The sequence below is a fragment of the Volvox carteri genome (assembly GCF_000143455.1).
Source record: "Volvox carteri f. nagariensis unplaced genomic scaffold VOLCAscaffold_47, whole genome shotgun sequence".
NCBI classification, from domain to species: domain Eukaryota; kingdom Viridiplantae; phylum Chlorophyta; class Chlorophyceae; order Chlamydomonadales; family Volvocaceae; genus Volvox; species Volvox carteri.
The window spans coordinates 1,015,137-1,031,314 of NW_003307590.1; the positions used below are offsets into that span (position 1 = coordinate 1,015,137).

The 16,178-nt window shown below is 50.5% G+C and overlaps 1 protein-coding gene across 1 annotated transcript in view; it reads left to right on the forward strand.

The window, feature by feature from the left end:
• The window catches only part of VOLCADRAFT_95896 (uncharacterized protein), a gene marked incomplete at both ends in the record, with an annotated part of 15,571 nt that extends 2,250 nt beyond the window's left edge, over window positions 1–13,321 (forward strand). The window contains 17 exons of the mRNA XM_002954918.1: window positions 178–220; window positions 399–417; window positions 665–1,062; window positions 1,099–1,272; window positions 1,755–1,853; window positions 2,354–2,880; window positions 3,407–3,593; window positions 3,853–4,738; window positions 5,632–5,798; window positions 6,463–6,541; window positions 7,214–7,783; window positions 8,209–8,874; window positions 9,175–9,542; window positions 10,119–11,364; window positions 11,707–11,828; window positions 12,397–12,715; window positions 13,098–13,321. Of these exons, the coding sequence (XP_002954964.1) occupies window positions 178–220; window positions 399–417; window positions 665–1,062; window positions 1,099–1,272; window positions 1,755–1,853; window positions 2,354–2,880; window positions 3,407–3,593; window positions 3,853–4,738; window positions 5,632–5,798; window positions 6,463–6,541; window positions 7,214–7,783; window positions 8,209–8,874; window positions 9,175–9,542; window positions 10,119–11,364; window positions 11,707–11,828; window positions 12,397–12,715; window positions 13,098–13,321 (6,094 nt within the window). The remainder of the gene's footprint in view (window positions 1–177; window positions 221–398; window positions 418–664; window positions 1,063–1,098; window positions 1,273–1,754; window positions 1,854–2,353; window positions 2,881–3,406; window positions 3,594–3,852; window positions 4,739–5,631; window positions 5,799–6,462; window positions 6,542–7,213; window positions 7,784–8,208; window positions 8,875–9,174; window positions 9,543–10,118; window positions 11,365–11,706; window positions 11,829–12,396; window positions 12,716–13,097) is intronic.
• Between the last annotated feature and the right edge of the window lie 2,857 nt (window positions 13,322–16,178).

Sequence of the window (16,178 nt, forward strand, 5' to 3'; positions counted from 1 at the left end):
CGCTCGATGCAGCTACCCTTTTCGCCTGGCCCCTCTCCCCCTCCCCCCTTACCCCCGCCGCCTTTCCCAGCTCAACCCGCCTCACAGCCCCCTTCCACACATCCTTCCAGCCCAGCTCCTCCTCCTATGCCCTCTCCCACTACCTTTCTACCTTCCCCTCCATCGCCGTCCCTGCAGCCCTCATCACCATCACTATCTCCTGAAACTGCATCGTTTCCAAGTCCCTCTCCCCCGTATCTCCCAAATTCATCTCCTGCATCCCCAACGCCGCCGTTTCTCCAGCCACCGCCTTCCCGTTCACCTTTACCCCTCCCGATCCCCGCTACTCTCGCCCCACAACCCCCATCGCCCGCTACTCCTACACCTTCCTCGCAGCCGTCCTCCCCGCATCCTCCCAGACCGTTTTCACCTTTCTCGGTAGGACAACCCCCTTCTCCCTTCGGTCCCCCCCCACCGTCCCCCGTTCTACCCGCTCCCCCTCAACCCTCTCCCTTTTCACCCTTTCCACACCCGCACTCTTCTCCCCCACTTTCTCCACTCCCACTCCCCCAACAGCCTCCTTCCTCAACCCCTCCCCCCCCTCACACTCCTCCTCCACGCCGCCCGCAACCCCCTTCTCCCATCCCGCATCCACCTTTTCCCCCAATGCCGGCCTCGCCTGCAGCTCTGCAACCAGCATCACCCGCATCTACAGAAGCCAAATGCGACCTTTCTGCCAAGCAAGCCAGCTTTACCGTGCCTAGAATCTCTAGGGGGACCTTTTACATCGCCATTTCAGTTATCGGCCAGTCCAATTTACTGTACTGTAAGACCTGCGGCTGCAGTGTCATGTATGCGGTTCTTGCACGCGGAGTGTCATCGCTCTACTTGTCGTCCTCTTCTGCGGCCCAAGTAAAGCAGGCAAATGTAAGTGATGGTGATGGCAGCAGTATCGGTGTTACAACCAGCAGCAGTAACACAGCAACCAGCAGGAAATTTCCAATTGGGAAGCTTATGACGGGCATCAGCACTGATAGCGTCACTGATAGTGGGCCCATCATCGGAAAGGAAGCAATTATTCCGGTACGCTCCCTTCCACCGCCGTTTCGACCACGGCAGCATGAGCAGCATGAGCAGCATGAGCAGCAACTGATCCCAGCAGGCAACCCCGATCACGGGGTTCGCCGTCGAGCAGCGGCAACAGCATCCGATCTTCCTTCCCTGGAGGACCTTATAATGCAAGATGGAAATTCAACAACAAACACAACACGGACGGACGGGACTGTGTTGCAGGTAAACATTTTTGTGCGAAACGTCGTCGAGTTTCCTGGGTGGTCACCTGTATGATTTTTACTGCCTGTATAAGCTGTGTCCTGAAAAATTATGTGGGGACTGTCCCTCATAGGCTAACTATAAATCTATATATAGGGGACTACCATTTCGTAAAATCAGCACCTTTCCATCAGTTATTCTCATCAGTGGTTGTTCTCAGTCGTACCCTTGGTATATTGGGTAGCTAGGAACCGTCTATCCTATTATACGAGGGTGCGGTCTATGGACGATAGACCCTAAAGGGGACACAACTCTAAAGGGGACACAATCCTAAAGGGGACAACCCAGAGGTTTAACAGACGTGGCTTCATCAGAAACTCGTGAGGATGCGACTACTGTTTATGTACTTACATATTTCGACAAATGATACCCCATCCCACTGCCATGATTCTTTGGATCTGAGTTCTACCTGCATTACCTGCCATCGTCTCGTTCCTCACCAGGAGATGGCGACGAACGGCACTGGAAAAGGTGTGGACAGCCTTGCTGCGGCGTGGCGAATGCAGCCTGGATCCAGCGGCGACTACCTCCTCCGAATACAAGTGAGTGGAATGGGCTCGATGTTGGTGTACAGCAACCTGATCATTGGGATAACCAGCTTGTTACGCCACCTTTTGTAGGTTGTAGTGCTTGGGTGTAGTGCCAATTGGCCACGCGCCAAGCTTATTGGTTTCCGCTGCTGCGTGCCGCAAGCCCCACCGGTTTATATACTTACAGATCAATGCAGCCGTGAAACCCTGCATGTGACATTAATATTCTATCAGCAGCTGTAAATGCTTATTACACAAGGCTAGTGCGTCAGTGAGGTTTTTGATCGAATATAGGCTGCACCCTCGCGTAATAGATAGGGACGACGGTCGTCCTTACCTATTACACGGGGGTGTGACCTTTAGGTGATCAAAACATGTTCTGACGTGCTGATTCTAACCCTAAACCCCTAAACCCCTAAGATCTCCTGGCTGCACGCCTGCTGGCTGCACGCCTGCTGGCAGCACGCAGCGTCAAAGAGCCTCTCCTTTTTTGCTCCCCACGCACCCTATAGGTCGCTGGATCTGTTTGGTGGCGATGGGTCGTGGTGGACATTGATCCTCCATATGCTACTGCGCAGCTTTCCGTTTCCAAGACCACGGTGACACTTGAAAACCCGTTGATGACCGGCGAAGTAACACCACTGCGGTACATGCTCGTACAATTTACTACGTCCGAGCCTGTACAGCAGTTTGACCTGGGTTCGACTTTGCAGTTATCTGAAAGTATGACCCTTCTTAGCGCACAATGCTTCAAGTCATCAAAGGCAGCGTCAGAAATAGCGAAGGCGGCGACAACCATAACAGTGGCCACCGTTGCAGCGCCGCTGCCCCCTGAAGCAGCCCCTGCTGCCGGCCTACCGCCACCTACGCTGGCAGCGGCAGCCCTGCCTAATAAAATCCATGTCGGACTTCTGGACACGTTTGGCTTGCCGTATGTACAGTCCTGCTTGGCAGTGGTCTATGCTTCCGAGGGCAGTAAGCTGACGATCACCCTGCCAGATGGTACCATTAAAGACTTGGCAGGCAACCCGAGCTCCAGGTGAGCTCGTATTGAGCAGATTTTTATCCATCGCATCGCGGACCGAAGACACGAAAACCGTTACTATGTAATTAGATCGTGTAACTGTAAACCGAAGTGCGCTATCAACTTCCTTCATGTCGCTATAACTAAAAATGTACAAAAAGAAATGTATCCATAATGATGCACATGCGCAGGCACACATGTATGCATGCGAAGCTCCAGCGGTAGAACTTTGGAGGGAGATGGATTTGAGGAGATAAAATAGCAAAACAATACCCTAAGAAGTATGCATTCCTGCTGTTTATGATAGGCACGTTAGTCAATCCTTTGTCAACGGCTTAGCTAGCCAACGGCTTAGTCTAAAGGTGTGTAAAGGTGTGGGACAGTGGGGCATATGGCCGCTACCCGGCGAAACCCTGGCCGCTACCCGGCGAAACCCTGCCTTCCCCGGCTTAGTCGGTATGCATGCATATTGGCAGTTGTTCAAGTACCGTCTAATACGATGTCGCTTGCTTGTCCTCGCTGTTTCTCCCATCTTGCTTAGGTTGCTTCTCCTGGAGACCGAACTTACAGAAGCAACACTGGGCTCAAGCACAAGCGCAATTCGTGGGCCCGCGGGTAGCCTAGTCAGCAACATCATTACAAGTGCTACCGTTGCCGCTGCCTCGGCTTCCTCCTTCTCGGTCCTGTCATCGCGCTTATCAATGCTACAGAGTGCATACCATATCCAGGTGACTTGAGGCCAGGATTCCCACTTCTTGATGCCCACTTCCCGAGCGAAAGACGACACCGTACGTTTCTTGCTGCTGCAGTGCTGAAACGACGCAGTAGCATGCAAGGGAGATTATAACGTACATAGTAAAATGACATTACAGGGAACCCTTCGAACTGTCAATGAGATCTGCCCATTGCTGTGACTTGCATATTCTAACACATACGGGACTTCCGTCTCCCGGGTTCTTATTGCCTGCCCTTGCTTTACCATCACAGATTCTGGCAATGACTGCTAGCCTGGCATCACCAGGAGTGAGCTTACGTTACCGCCAAGTCGCCGGCGGCCTGCGATGGTCTGTTGCAGGCATCAAGGGCAACATCCCAATCCTTGACAGCGCCTTCGGCAACAACCCCAGGGATGTCGACACCACGGAGCAAGCTAATGCAGCACTGGGTGTTAACCTGCAGTCCATTTCTGCTGGCTACAATGATACCGAAGTCCGTGCAGATGCTCCCTCAGCATGGCCAGCATCACCAGAAGTACGACAACCGGTGGCCGCGTTTGAAGCGTCCATACTCCGAAGTGCACTAGTGCGACGTTCCTTGGTATCGGCATTGCCTGTACAGGCGCCTTCGCCACCTTTGGAAACGCCCCAGATGCCCCTGAACGAAATGGCAGAAGTGCAATCTATCTCACCAATGTTAACATCAGCCGATCGTACCGCATCCCCCACCCCATCCGATGATGAGGCGTACGGTATAGCCGCGCTGCTTTCATGGCTACAAAGCATGTCGGAGTTTGATCCTGAAAACGGCAGCAATGTGACTAGCTTGTACATTATTGGAGGGGCAGCTATCAAAAATGGCAGCGTGGCGGCTGTGGACCCCAGAGGGCGAGGAGTATTTGTAAATGGCAGCTTTGGTCTTGGTAATTCGACGGCAGGAGAATCATCAAGCGTTGGCGTACCTGCTAATCCAAGCTCCGCTAAGCCTATTATCCAGATCGGCACACAGGATATAGTGTACACGCTTTGCACCGCAGCGATTCTCATGGGTGGCTTGCTGATAGGCCACCTTGCGGCGATCCTGCTGTATCGGGCATGCATCGGGCAGAAATTACCCACTCCACTCCATTTTCCACGTCTCGAGCTAACTCTGGCTGGTAAGTATTTGCTTTTGGATACTCTACGCTTATAAGCATGTAGAATTATGTACCGTCGTTAATGTTGTCGATGGCAGCACTATCTGCATGCATGGGAAGGAAAACAAAGGGAAAAAGCTTAAGGGATGATGGTCTGCTACAGTCCTGTGCACGCATCCATGGTCGCAGCAGCAGCGTACAACCCCTGCACTTCTGGACGACCGTACTTCTTGAGTGTGACAAACCGAGTGTAACTGTCTCCCCTGCTTTGCTACTAGAGATTGTCTCTTATACCAACTGGACAGTCGCTCGGAACAGTACGGAAGATGGCTGCAGCATGCTGCAACCAACTACCGCGTATGCCCTATGGCATAAACACGACGGTTAACAACCGTTTTGAACACTACTGGGGTTCGTTAACCGAACCGACCGATTAACGATCGTTAAAGGCACGTTAAACGGTCGGTTGGGTTAACGGTCACATGCGCCAGGCGGCAGACTGTCCGGACAACATTTTCCTCAACAACTAAACAGACAAACAAGCCCTCTCCTGCTACAAGCAAGGTGCATCTCCCTTGCTTGCCTACTGGCGTTAAGCGGCAGTATACTGCCGTACGTAGGGCACCTGCAGATAGAACTGTCTCAGCCAGCTGAGCGCATGCGATACGTAACGTTTTACGTACGTACTGTATACGCTGTATATGCGTACACATTAGTACGTAGCAAATTTGCATTAATGAAGAATATTGTTATTAAAGAATTAAGCCGATCACGCACATCTGCCATGCATCGCCTAATTAGGTGCCACCAGGCACTTACTTACATGCATGCAAGCCGGCTGGCTGGTGACCTACCTTTCCCTGCCAGGCTTGACGTCATTTACACCTTATCGTACCCCTCCCAACCTATTACAGGCCCGCTGCTGGTGGCCATCACATTTTATGCAAGCCTCACACTCGGTTTAACAGCTAAAAACTGGAACAAGAGCCGCATTATTGCGTTACTTGTTCTTCTATTAATTGTATTCCTGTACATTTTCCCTATGTGGTGGCTTACAGTATGCCGCTGGTATCTCAGGGAGGTGAGGCAGGTTGGGCAGCTACCCTAATAAGAAACTGATCCTGTTATTGTTTGCCTTGTGGCAGGAGGGGGGTGCGTGTGTTGGCCATTCCTGCTACTAAGGCGCCGTTTTGGGATTAGGGTCATGCATGGAATTACCATGTAAAGTGGCGCCACGTTAGCATGAAAGCAGCACGGCCTACTTCGGATCGGACCGTAATCATATGCGCCCTGTAGGGCGTCTTTCTTTGTGGCATATATATTCATTGGGTATCAGTCCATCGGCAATTATTTCACGAATACATCAAAGATGCCCCTCGTTCCATATGATAAAAAATTGTACTAGAGAAGCCAAGCCTGCAGAGGATTGCATACAGCTGTATGCAATCCTCTCTGTCCAAGCATACATGCTATGGTGTATGTATGGTGCTTAAAGTGTAATGTCTGACCGGAAGAAAGGCCTCCCGAGGTGCAGGAAACGCGCTCTAGAGCGCATATATGTGTTGATGGTGTGTACCGTACTGGACGACAGCTACCGCATGCCCCCTGAAGGGGTCCGCCTCGGACCCCACCGGCTCCTGGCCACACCAGCCTGTGCCTCCTTCCTTCTTCTCCCCGCATGTACTAATATTATTAATGAGGATGAAGAGATGATTTCCTAATGTATGATCCCCTGGCCTTCACAGCGATCTGACAGACCGACAGACGCTCCAGCTGCAAACATTACTGGACCGCACTGGAACCCGGTGCCGGCTGCTGCTGATGGTAAGCCTTCGCGAATAGGTGTTAAGAAGGGGCCACTGGAGCGATGCCATAAACACGGGCGGTGTAGTAGCTGGCCGCTGAAAAGGCCTCTTGAGATGCTGGTGGAGATGCTTTGTAGTTGTTCACGGCGCGGTACAGTGTACCGGCTACTACAGGCGGGGTAACTCCCTAAAACCCCAACAATTGCACTTATTAACGCATCACATTGGCACCGGACTGCCAAAGGAAAATTAGGTAGACAAGTGAATCAGAAGAATATCGTTGCTCTTCGGCTCTGGTTTAAATTCCGATCCAAGACTGCCTGTCTATATCTATCTGAAAGTTGCGATCCAATTGCAAGCAGCCAGCAGCAGCCCTAAACATGCTTGCTTAGGCGGAATGCGTGGGTTATTATTGTACCCGCCGCCACTGCCCATAACTCATGTATTTCAAATGTATTGGACATAGCCGACATTGAAAACGTCTGTGGCCTCGGCATTCCCCAGCAACTATAAGTTGCGTCCCGTGAGGTTACCTATGTTTTGTCAGGCGGCCACATATGCCACATGCCACATGCCACATGTGGCATGGTCTAGACCTGCGTGGTTCCGGGGGATACAGTTGGGTCCCAGTCACGGTGGTTAAGCCACGTACGTTCCCATTCACCCTCCCATGCTACCCGTCTTCTGAAAGGTCCTGCTGCTGATAAGCCGAGCCAAGACTCTCTGGGAATGGGAAAAGAGTTCAACGGCCCAAGGTACAACACATCTGATGATCAAGAGGTGCAGCAAAACGATGGCGATGGCTCTGCACGGAACAGCGGTCGCTTGTATAGCCCGTTGGAGCCTCATGCTGGGCATATGGGAGGCAAGGTGGAGGTTTCATCTCCACGTCGTCGGCCATTCAGCAGCATCATGCAGCCATTGGCAGGGGCATCAGCAGTGGCTAGCAGTACCTCGGCGCAGGAGGATGGCTTAGATGGTGGCAGAAGCTGTCACGAACCGAGCAAACGAAATGAGCTTTCAGAGGAGGTTGACGCGAATCAAAAGATCTTACCCAGACACAGACTGTCATCTATTAAACTTCCCCTCATTAATTTGCCAAAAAAGGATACTAGGGACAGCAGCCTTGGTGCCTCCCCAATAAGCCATCATCAAGAGGAACAAACCGAAGACGAGCAGAAGGTCCCGTACGTCAGCACGGCGACCTTTGTCCATGAACAACAACTTGCCGATAATAAGGTTAATATGCCACGAGCCTCAGGTGCGTGTATCGAAGAACGTCTCCAATCTCGAGCTACGCCTGCTGCTAAGAGAAATGAATGTATAAAGGTGTATGCAGCAAGCTTCATGCCAACTTGAACGGTTGGTACGGCGGAACCATCCCCGCCTGCCATCGCACAGATAGAGCTCTCGTTTCCTGTTACTATCAACTGCTGCATCAGCGGTGGTGGGGATGTTTGCGAGGATCTAGGTGCAGGGAGTTCATCAAGATGTTGCACAAGGAGCTAGCTCGAGTTCTGCTGATAATTGCCGGATTATCCTGCTGGTCCGCATGCAAAACCTGCATATACATTCTACCTTCCTAATTGTACGTGGCGTTAAACCCAGTTACAACAGTAGTTACAGCAGTGGCGACGATTTACCTCATCATCGACGCAAAGAGTTATTCTCTGTGAATCGGCACAGGTGGAAGCACCGAGGCGGTGAAGGTGGAGGCGGAAGGGCCTGCTGGACAAGAGACGCAGCAGGATACCACCGGGAGGTCCGACCATGCATTGATGACTTCGCCTGCCGTTGGCAAGTCCAAAAATGAGGGTATGGATGCTAGTGACAACATGTCTGGCAGTGCTGGATTTGGTCCTCCTGATCATCAGGTCAAGGAGGTTGGTATGATCTACGAAAGCTCCATCATAAAGCATAAACTGCCGCCCATCAGCTTGGCAACAAGTCACATAAGAGAGAGCACGCTTGCCTCCTTTAATGGCAGGAGCAAGCGTGAGGGATCCATGCAACCAGAGCATGGAGCAGCATATGACAGCTCGGCGGCTACTTGTGGGCGGCCACGATTTCCTAACATGCCTGACATAGCGCAAATGGCAGAAGCTCCGTTACGAGAACGCATTCAACCATCGGCCCTGCAGTACAAGGGAAAAGTCCATGCCGCAGTAACTCAGTCCTCTTCCAAGTCCTCTGGGTTATTGGGTGAGGCCCCATCCTTGCAGCCAAATGGCTCCACTGTTGCGGATATGGATGCGTACAAGGGTCCAGCAGCTGCATTGAGTCCGGGATTGGTCCCCAGTGAGTCTGTGCTGGATAAGCCTGATGTAGCCGACAACAAGTGCCCAAAACGAGGTGAGCACCACTCGGGGGAATTTTTTGCCTTGAAGGGGTCTCCTTCTCAATCTCCTCCAAACGATATCGTTTGGAAAACTGAATTAGAATGAGCTTCAAATATTTCCCATGGCCGTTATTATTCATACATAATAATTTATCAAAACGATTAAAATTTTATTCTGTGCTAAAATTGGATTGTGGATTATTTGATCATGCGTCAAAAATATGCCACTGACATGCATCATGGGTTATTGCGCCCACGACGACTGTTGCTTACAGATGTTAGGGTCGTTCCCATTCTTGTGTTGTAACCTTCAGTTGCGAAATGCAGTTTACTTCCTCGTGATGACAAGGACCGCTTGGATGCTGTCACAGAAGATCTTGACTCCGAAACCATCTCATCACACCAAGGCCGTGGACTCTGTCAGCAAAGCCAGCTATTGCATACAGGCAGAGCCACAGAGCCCAGAGCCGACAACTCTGCTGGTCACACGATCAAGTCTACGGAAAACTCATTCATTGAAGAGGATGCCACGCATGATGGTACCTTGCCTTCACCAACAGGCACAATGCCTTCACCAACAGGCACATCATCAACGACACTGAAGCAGCATCGTAAATCTCGGCCATTAAGTGCGCTGTACAACAAGGCACATGCCCCCACCGGGAAGGTACAAGATGCGCCGGTGGGTGGTTTTGCCTGGCCCAGGAACGGGAAATCGGAATCAGGGATGATGTCGATTTTGATGCATATGCAGCTGCTGCCATGCATGCAGATATACTGCAATAACCTGGGCATCGGTGAACGCATGATTGACGACCTAGGCAAGCCACAGCTGATAAACCAATAAACAGTTGTCTAGCTATAGCCACGGCTGCTCAAATACACAAAGTGACTGATTGAATGCATGGACGCCTGAATCAAGTCAACATAGCGGGAGATACTTGTAGTAGCTGGCCGCTGAAAAGGCCTGTCGCGATGCTGGTGAAGTGCCTCACGCGTATTTGTAGTTGATACGTGTGCCGTACTGTGCACCAGCTACTACAGCACTGCAGAACGATATTATTCCTGCTGCTATTGTACTGACTCCGCTGCTTCATCAGCATTATTTTGGATTTTAACGTTAACATCAAGGTTAACCTTGCGGAGCCTCATTCCTCAGTGCGCAATATGCTGCTGTATGTGCATGTGCATAGCCCTGACGGGACTGAATTATTTCCTGCTGCCTTCCTAAATCTTCCCTTCCTGCGGACCGCGATAGGACACCGGCAGCGACACTATCAGCAAGCCCCTCATCCAAGAGTTTCCTTACATGACGTCATTGGTGAAGTCAAGTGCCCGAAAAACGTCAAGCGGTGCTGCAGTGCTTGTTAGTCCACACAACTCTACTGCCAACGCACACATCTCACGGGATGGAAACTCTAGGAAACGGACCGCATCATCGTTTGTGCGCCCAATGCCTCCACCCAGCAGTTCTCCGTCCAGCAAGATTTCCTGGCAGGGTGCTTTCCCAGCAGGCATCCGAGAGCCTGCTGGGGTTCCTCCGCCAAGCTTCATCGTGACACCCACAGCAGAGGCTAGCTTCACAGCCGGACGTGATGAAGCGGCAAACAACACAATAGGACTGTATGGACAGCAGGAGAAGGTATTCTCGGGCAAAGAAGGCATGGGTGTCAACAGTGGTTTGATGGTAGCAGCAGTCCCTGTTGGAGAGGCTATTGAGTCATCTAATTTTGCTAACGACAATGGAGCACCACCCTCCGCTTCCAGCCCCTCTACCGCTGAACAGCCCCCGCCGGCTCAACGTTTGCAACTTTTGCCTCCTTTATCACCGCGCCAAATCACAGGACAGATTTTCCTTTCTCAACAAGTCACAGAAAGCAACGGCACTGGTAGCAGGCGAAAACCTACTAAACATGGCCATGGTTATTACATGTTGTATAACTTGCTTGCTGACGATCCACTGGGGACATCGTCCCATGACCAGCAGCAGCCCGAGAGACCATCACTGATGGACCAGCAGCCACAGATCGCCAAACCGGATCAGGCCAAGATACAGCCGCTAGGTCAGCAGCCGCCTCAGATACAAAATGTCCGACGCCTTAAACCACTTCGTCATATGTGTGGTCCCGGTCGACCGCATCCAACCATAAAACTAAGCCACTTACCCAATAGGACAAGGGATAGGATTGCTACTATGAACTCAACTGCGGAGGTGAAGGATGGAACGAGCACCGCAGACAAGCCTAGTGATAAGGACAACAATAGCGTTAAACAACTGTTTGAAATGGAGAAGCTAACCGCTGTTGGTACTGACTCTCAAGCTAACTCTGTGGATAGCTTGCAATTGGAAGGTCAGCCATCCAGAGAAATACGCAGGTTACGCGCACAAACTACGATCCTCGAGGGGAGGTCGGCAAAGCTGTCCACATTTCGGCTGAGGGGCGATGCTTTTGCGGCCTCCGCACCAACAGAAACTGATAAGCAGCTCCTGGCCCTGTATCCTGGTAAGTTCTATTATGTGAAAAGGGTGCAGAATGTCGCTCTTAAGCATAATGGCCGACCTCGGTGGCTGTAGCATGCGTGCTATGCCTAATATAAAAGCAAACAATTTATTTACCGAGTTATGAGCCCCGATTGTGAGTGCATGAGGGCCGCTCATTATGCATCTGTATAACCGCAAGTAAATAGTTGTCTTGTCGACGACAGGCTATTGATGTCCCCCATGCCACCATGCCACATGCAGGTGTGCGGCATTTATTTGCCGTGGTAACCTGACATACGCCACTGTTTGTAATGTGCATCTCCTCACTCCCCGGAAACTCCCGACCTGCGAAATCCTTCTGCAGGCAAGACAATTCCCATGTTTATGATGCACTACCGACAGCCAATCTCCTGGCCCTTTCGACTTGTAACCCCACCGATTCCCTTCATGGCACGCTTTGAGTTCCTGTTTGAAGATGGGATTGGAGTAAGTAGTGGTATGAAATGGGCCGGCATATTTGACATGTATGGAGGGGTATAAAATTGGCTATATCCAGCTGGCACTTCACTTGGACTGTGTGGGATGATAAAGGGTAGCGTCCAGAGATCGGCAAATCGGTTTCTACGGCTGCGGGAGGGCATAATTTCGGTCAGTAAACCTAAAAAATGTAAAGTTAAACACAGAGTTCAAGTTCAGCGCGCGGCCTTACGGGCCGCAATAGAGGCTACAAATCACGTCTTTTGGTCAAATTTTGGTCATTAGGGACCCGCAGCCTTACGGGGCCTTAAGCCGAATTTCGGCTGCGGGTACTGTGGTACGGACCCGCAGGACCCGCCTTATTTGCCGACCCCTGCCAGTGGTAGCGACAGTAAATGTAGTAGATAGAAACCGTCCCTATCTATTATACGAGGATGTCGCCTAAAGCTCATCAAAACATTTTACTGACGAGTAGGATACCGTCTCTCACAAATGCGGCCTAACGTCCTGCCAGCGTATGTCAGTCAGTGCTCATTCATGTATATCCCCCCTCATCATTTACAACCTTGCCATGCAGGATGGCCCTGCGCAAGCTGGCCGCGAGACGAAGTTGGGTCTTTCTTTCGGTATCCTGAACTTCATGCACAAAGCATTGTGCGCCTTTGCTTTCGGAGCCTTGGGCCAGCGGAGGCGAAGTGTACTTCAGTTAGTGTTCCTTTGCTTGCCCCAGCTTGCCATCCTGGTTTACCTGGCGACTTTGAAGCCGTTCTATGAATGGCAGAGACAGGTCATGGAGCTGGTATGCCATGCCCTGGAATTACTTTTGTTTGTGTGTGCATTTGGGCTGCTGAACTCCACACCTGACAACGGGGCAGCAACAATCTATTTCATGATTGGTAAGTAATATGCGACTGCATGCAGAACGTACGACACATACCAGACCCTTTACACCGGACCAAACTGCTACTTGTCTATTTCTTCGTGTGTGTGTCCACTAATAGTAATATTACTATTAATCCCTGTAATATGGGTTTCCGCTCACTGTTGTTGTTGCATCCACTGTGGAGCGACGACGGTGTATACGGGACACGGGTCAACAACAGCTTCGGCCTTGGGACTGCGTCCATTAGCCAGCTCTGGGGCCCCGAACACACATGATGTTTTCATCTTGGTGTTGGTTTTGAGTGCTTGTGTGCTCGTTTCCCAAAGCAAGCCATACCATCCAAACATCATTATACGGCATCCCTCACTTCCACTAAACCCACCTTGTGAACGCAGCATGCTTTCTACTCACTGCTCTTACGGTCATCACCTACCAGACATGGCAAATGATAAGCATCCTTAAGGAAGCATGGACCCTGCTTCAGAACTTGGTTGCGAATAAGGAGTGGGCCCAGCGGATTCAGTGTTTGAGGTGCCTGTTTTTGAAAAAGCAACAGATGGAAGACCAAGACAACCAACCAAGCACAAATAGCAGGGTGCACACCCGAGATCTCCAATAACTTATCATCTGTCGTATTGAATACGACATTGGAAAGGGCGCAACCCCTACACATTGATCACCAAGTTTGCTTGACAACTCTTCCTGGCGCACGAGTTTGGATCTGGGATGCATGACTATGTAGGATACGGCAATCTGAGCTAACCAGCAAGCAACACTTCAGGGGGTGGACGCAAGATGATGAAAGTCCTGCATCTGCATGTGACAACAAGTGTAATGCTACTTGACGGAAGTGCATGGCACTCAGTGCCATGCAGGCTGCCATGCTCTGGCAGAGCGCAATAGTACCGACGGAACGTATTGGCAGTGGAGCGAGCAGTGGACGGTGCCAACGGTATGATGATCTTACCGTTGCAGCTGTTGACATTTCAACTATATAATCGTAGGAGGAAAATATTGGCACGCCAGCGGCATACATCATGGTTCAACTACATACATCACCCACTCCTTGTTTATTGGAGGCAGCAGCGCACCTTCTGTTTTTTCTTGCTTGATAATCACAGGCGGGGTAGCTAGGAACATTTATAGCGCAGCAGCGTCTTCAATGCCTACCTCCTTGATGCTGGGTACTGAGCGCCAAGAAGAAACGGCGCTCCTGCCCTCGTGAAGCAATGCTAATAATACAGGGCCCATGTTTTACGATGTGTGAAACAGGGGGGTATATCTTCACCCGTGGCAGCTACCTTGCGAAACCCTGCCTTCCCCGGTATTTCGGGGCACCCTCATCCAGTCACCCTAGTCACTAAGTCAGTGGATCGCTCAGGTTCCGCACCCACCACCAGCATCCAGGTTTCGAGAGTACGGGATTTATAGCCAGGATTAGTTTTACATTAACTATTAGTCAACTATTTAAATGGTGCACTGGCTTGGCAGCCCGCAGTCAAGGCTGGCAAGGCGCTCCACTGTATTCCAGAGTCAGATTTATGTACATGCCACACACTGGCAGTTTTAGCAGGTAGGTCATAGTTTATGTACACATACATACAGTCATGCATGCATTCTGCCATATATGCTTGATATATACCAAGTGTAGTAGCTGGCCGCTGAAAAGGCCCCTCGAGATGCTGGAGGTCGCGCTTAGCGAGTATTTGTAGAGGCGTACTGTGTACCAGCTACTACATTCCCCCCTTTTTGAAGGGATCCGTCTCGGGCCCTTCCGGCCAAATATTCCAGCCTGTCGCTCCCTTCGCCTACCCTCGGGCAGGGGGTGCTCAAGCCACATCACGTCATGTGCCAGCCTCACATGTGCCTAGCCGTCTATAGTTTTTTCAGGCACAGAGACATTCCAGTCGGTTCAGCTGCATTTCTCGCGGTAATCGTGCATTGAGTCACCAAATCCAATATTCCACCAAGTACGATTGATGGGAGTTTAACCGATGACTTCAGAATCGTGAACTTTCACGAAGTCTCGATACCAAATGTAGTAGCTGGCCGCTGAAAAGGCCTCTCGAGATGCTGGTGGTCGCCTTAGCGCGTGTTTGTAGAGCCGTACTGTGTACCAGCTACTACATCAAGCAATCTCAACATACAAGGGGTCCATGACTCTGCGTACGTGAATTGTAGCCCGGCCCTGTTGCTCCAATGTTAAAGAGGGATTCGCGCACATACAGCATGCATGCATCCTTTCCGCAGGAATGGGCAGTAGTTTTAAGAAAGATGTGCCGCTGGTTCTGCTTTATTTGCTGCTGGTTTCGAGGTTTTGATCCTGGTTTTGCTTTCTTACCTTACTGCTAATATTCTAAAAGCATTATTTGGTGGTGTTAGGGTTTTAGGGTTTGAAGGTTTTATATAGTTATATTGGGCACGGTAGAGCAAACGGGCGACTGGCAGGGGGTTTCATAACATCGCATAGGATGATAAGCAGCTCTTTGTGACTTGTCATGCTGCTGCGGGATGGCATTTTTGTTGCTTGATATTTGTCATGAAGATTTTGTGAACCTGGTTGTCTTACATGTAGCCAGCACTTTTACATATCTCGGCGGCACTAGTAGAGAACCATGCAGAGGCTGGCAGGAGCTCATGCCCACCCTCGAGCTCGAGGACGAGTAAAGCAGTAAGATGCCTAGGTGCTTTGCAGGATGGATGCAGACGGTGCCCAGTGAAGGACGGGCTTTATTCGTAACCTGCTAATTGTTTGTTCCATCCGCTATAACGACGGGTGATCACGTTAATTCGCGTTAGTTCGTGTAACAGTGCGAATCTTAGCATGAGGTGCAAATGAGCATGCTTTTGTAACGCAAATGGCTAACGCACAACTGAAAAGCGGAAATCGGCCCTCCTGGGTAAATTTTTTAAAATATTCTCATAATTTTCAGATTTTAAAAGATTCATTTAAATTTGCGTCGTTTTGGCCAACTTGGACAATTCGTCCGTACGTATGTTGAAACGCAAAATAACGTGAAACATGCATGCATGTGTGGCAAGGTGATGCACATGCGATTATGTATTGCGATTCATGCGTTTGGGGAGACAATGCATAATTATAAAGCAATACGCGTTCAAACGCACATCAAACGCACACAGTCCGCAAGGCTATTTGCATGCAAATACATGTTGCGTTTCATGCGTATGAAGGCTCATTGTGTAAAGCTTAACGTGGCCTAGCACACACCAAATGCACACATTTCGCAACGCAATTTGCATGCAAACAAATGTTGCGTTTCATGAGTATGAAGCTTAATGCGGCCTAAGCTAACACACACCAAACACACGATTTACCTTTGATTAATGCATGGAATAACACTCCAATGCGACGTTGTATATGTTGGTCGCATGCTCAGTTTGTTAACAAGCTAATGTAAAGCTTTGTATTTCACGATTGGGTGTACATCGTAGACAGCTGCAGCAGCTGGCGCGTC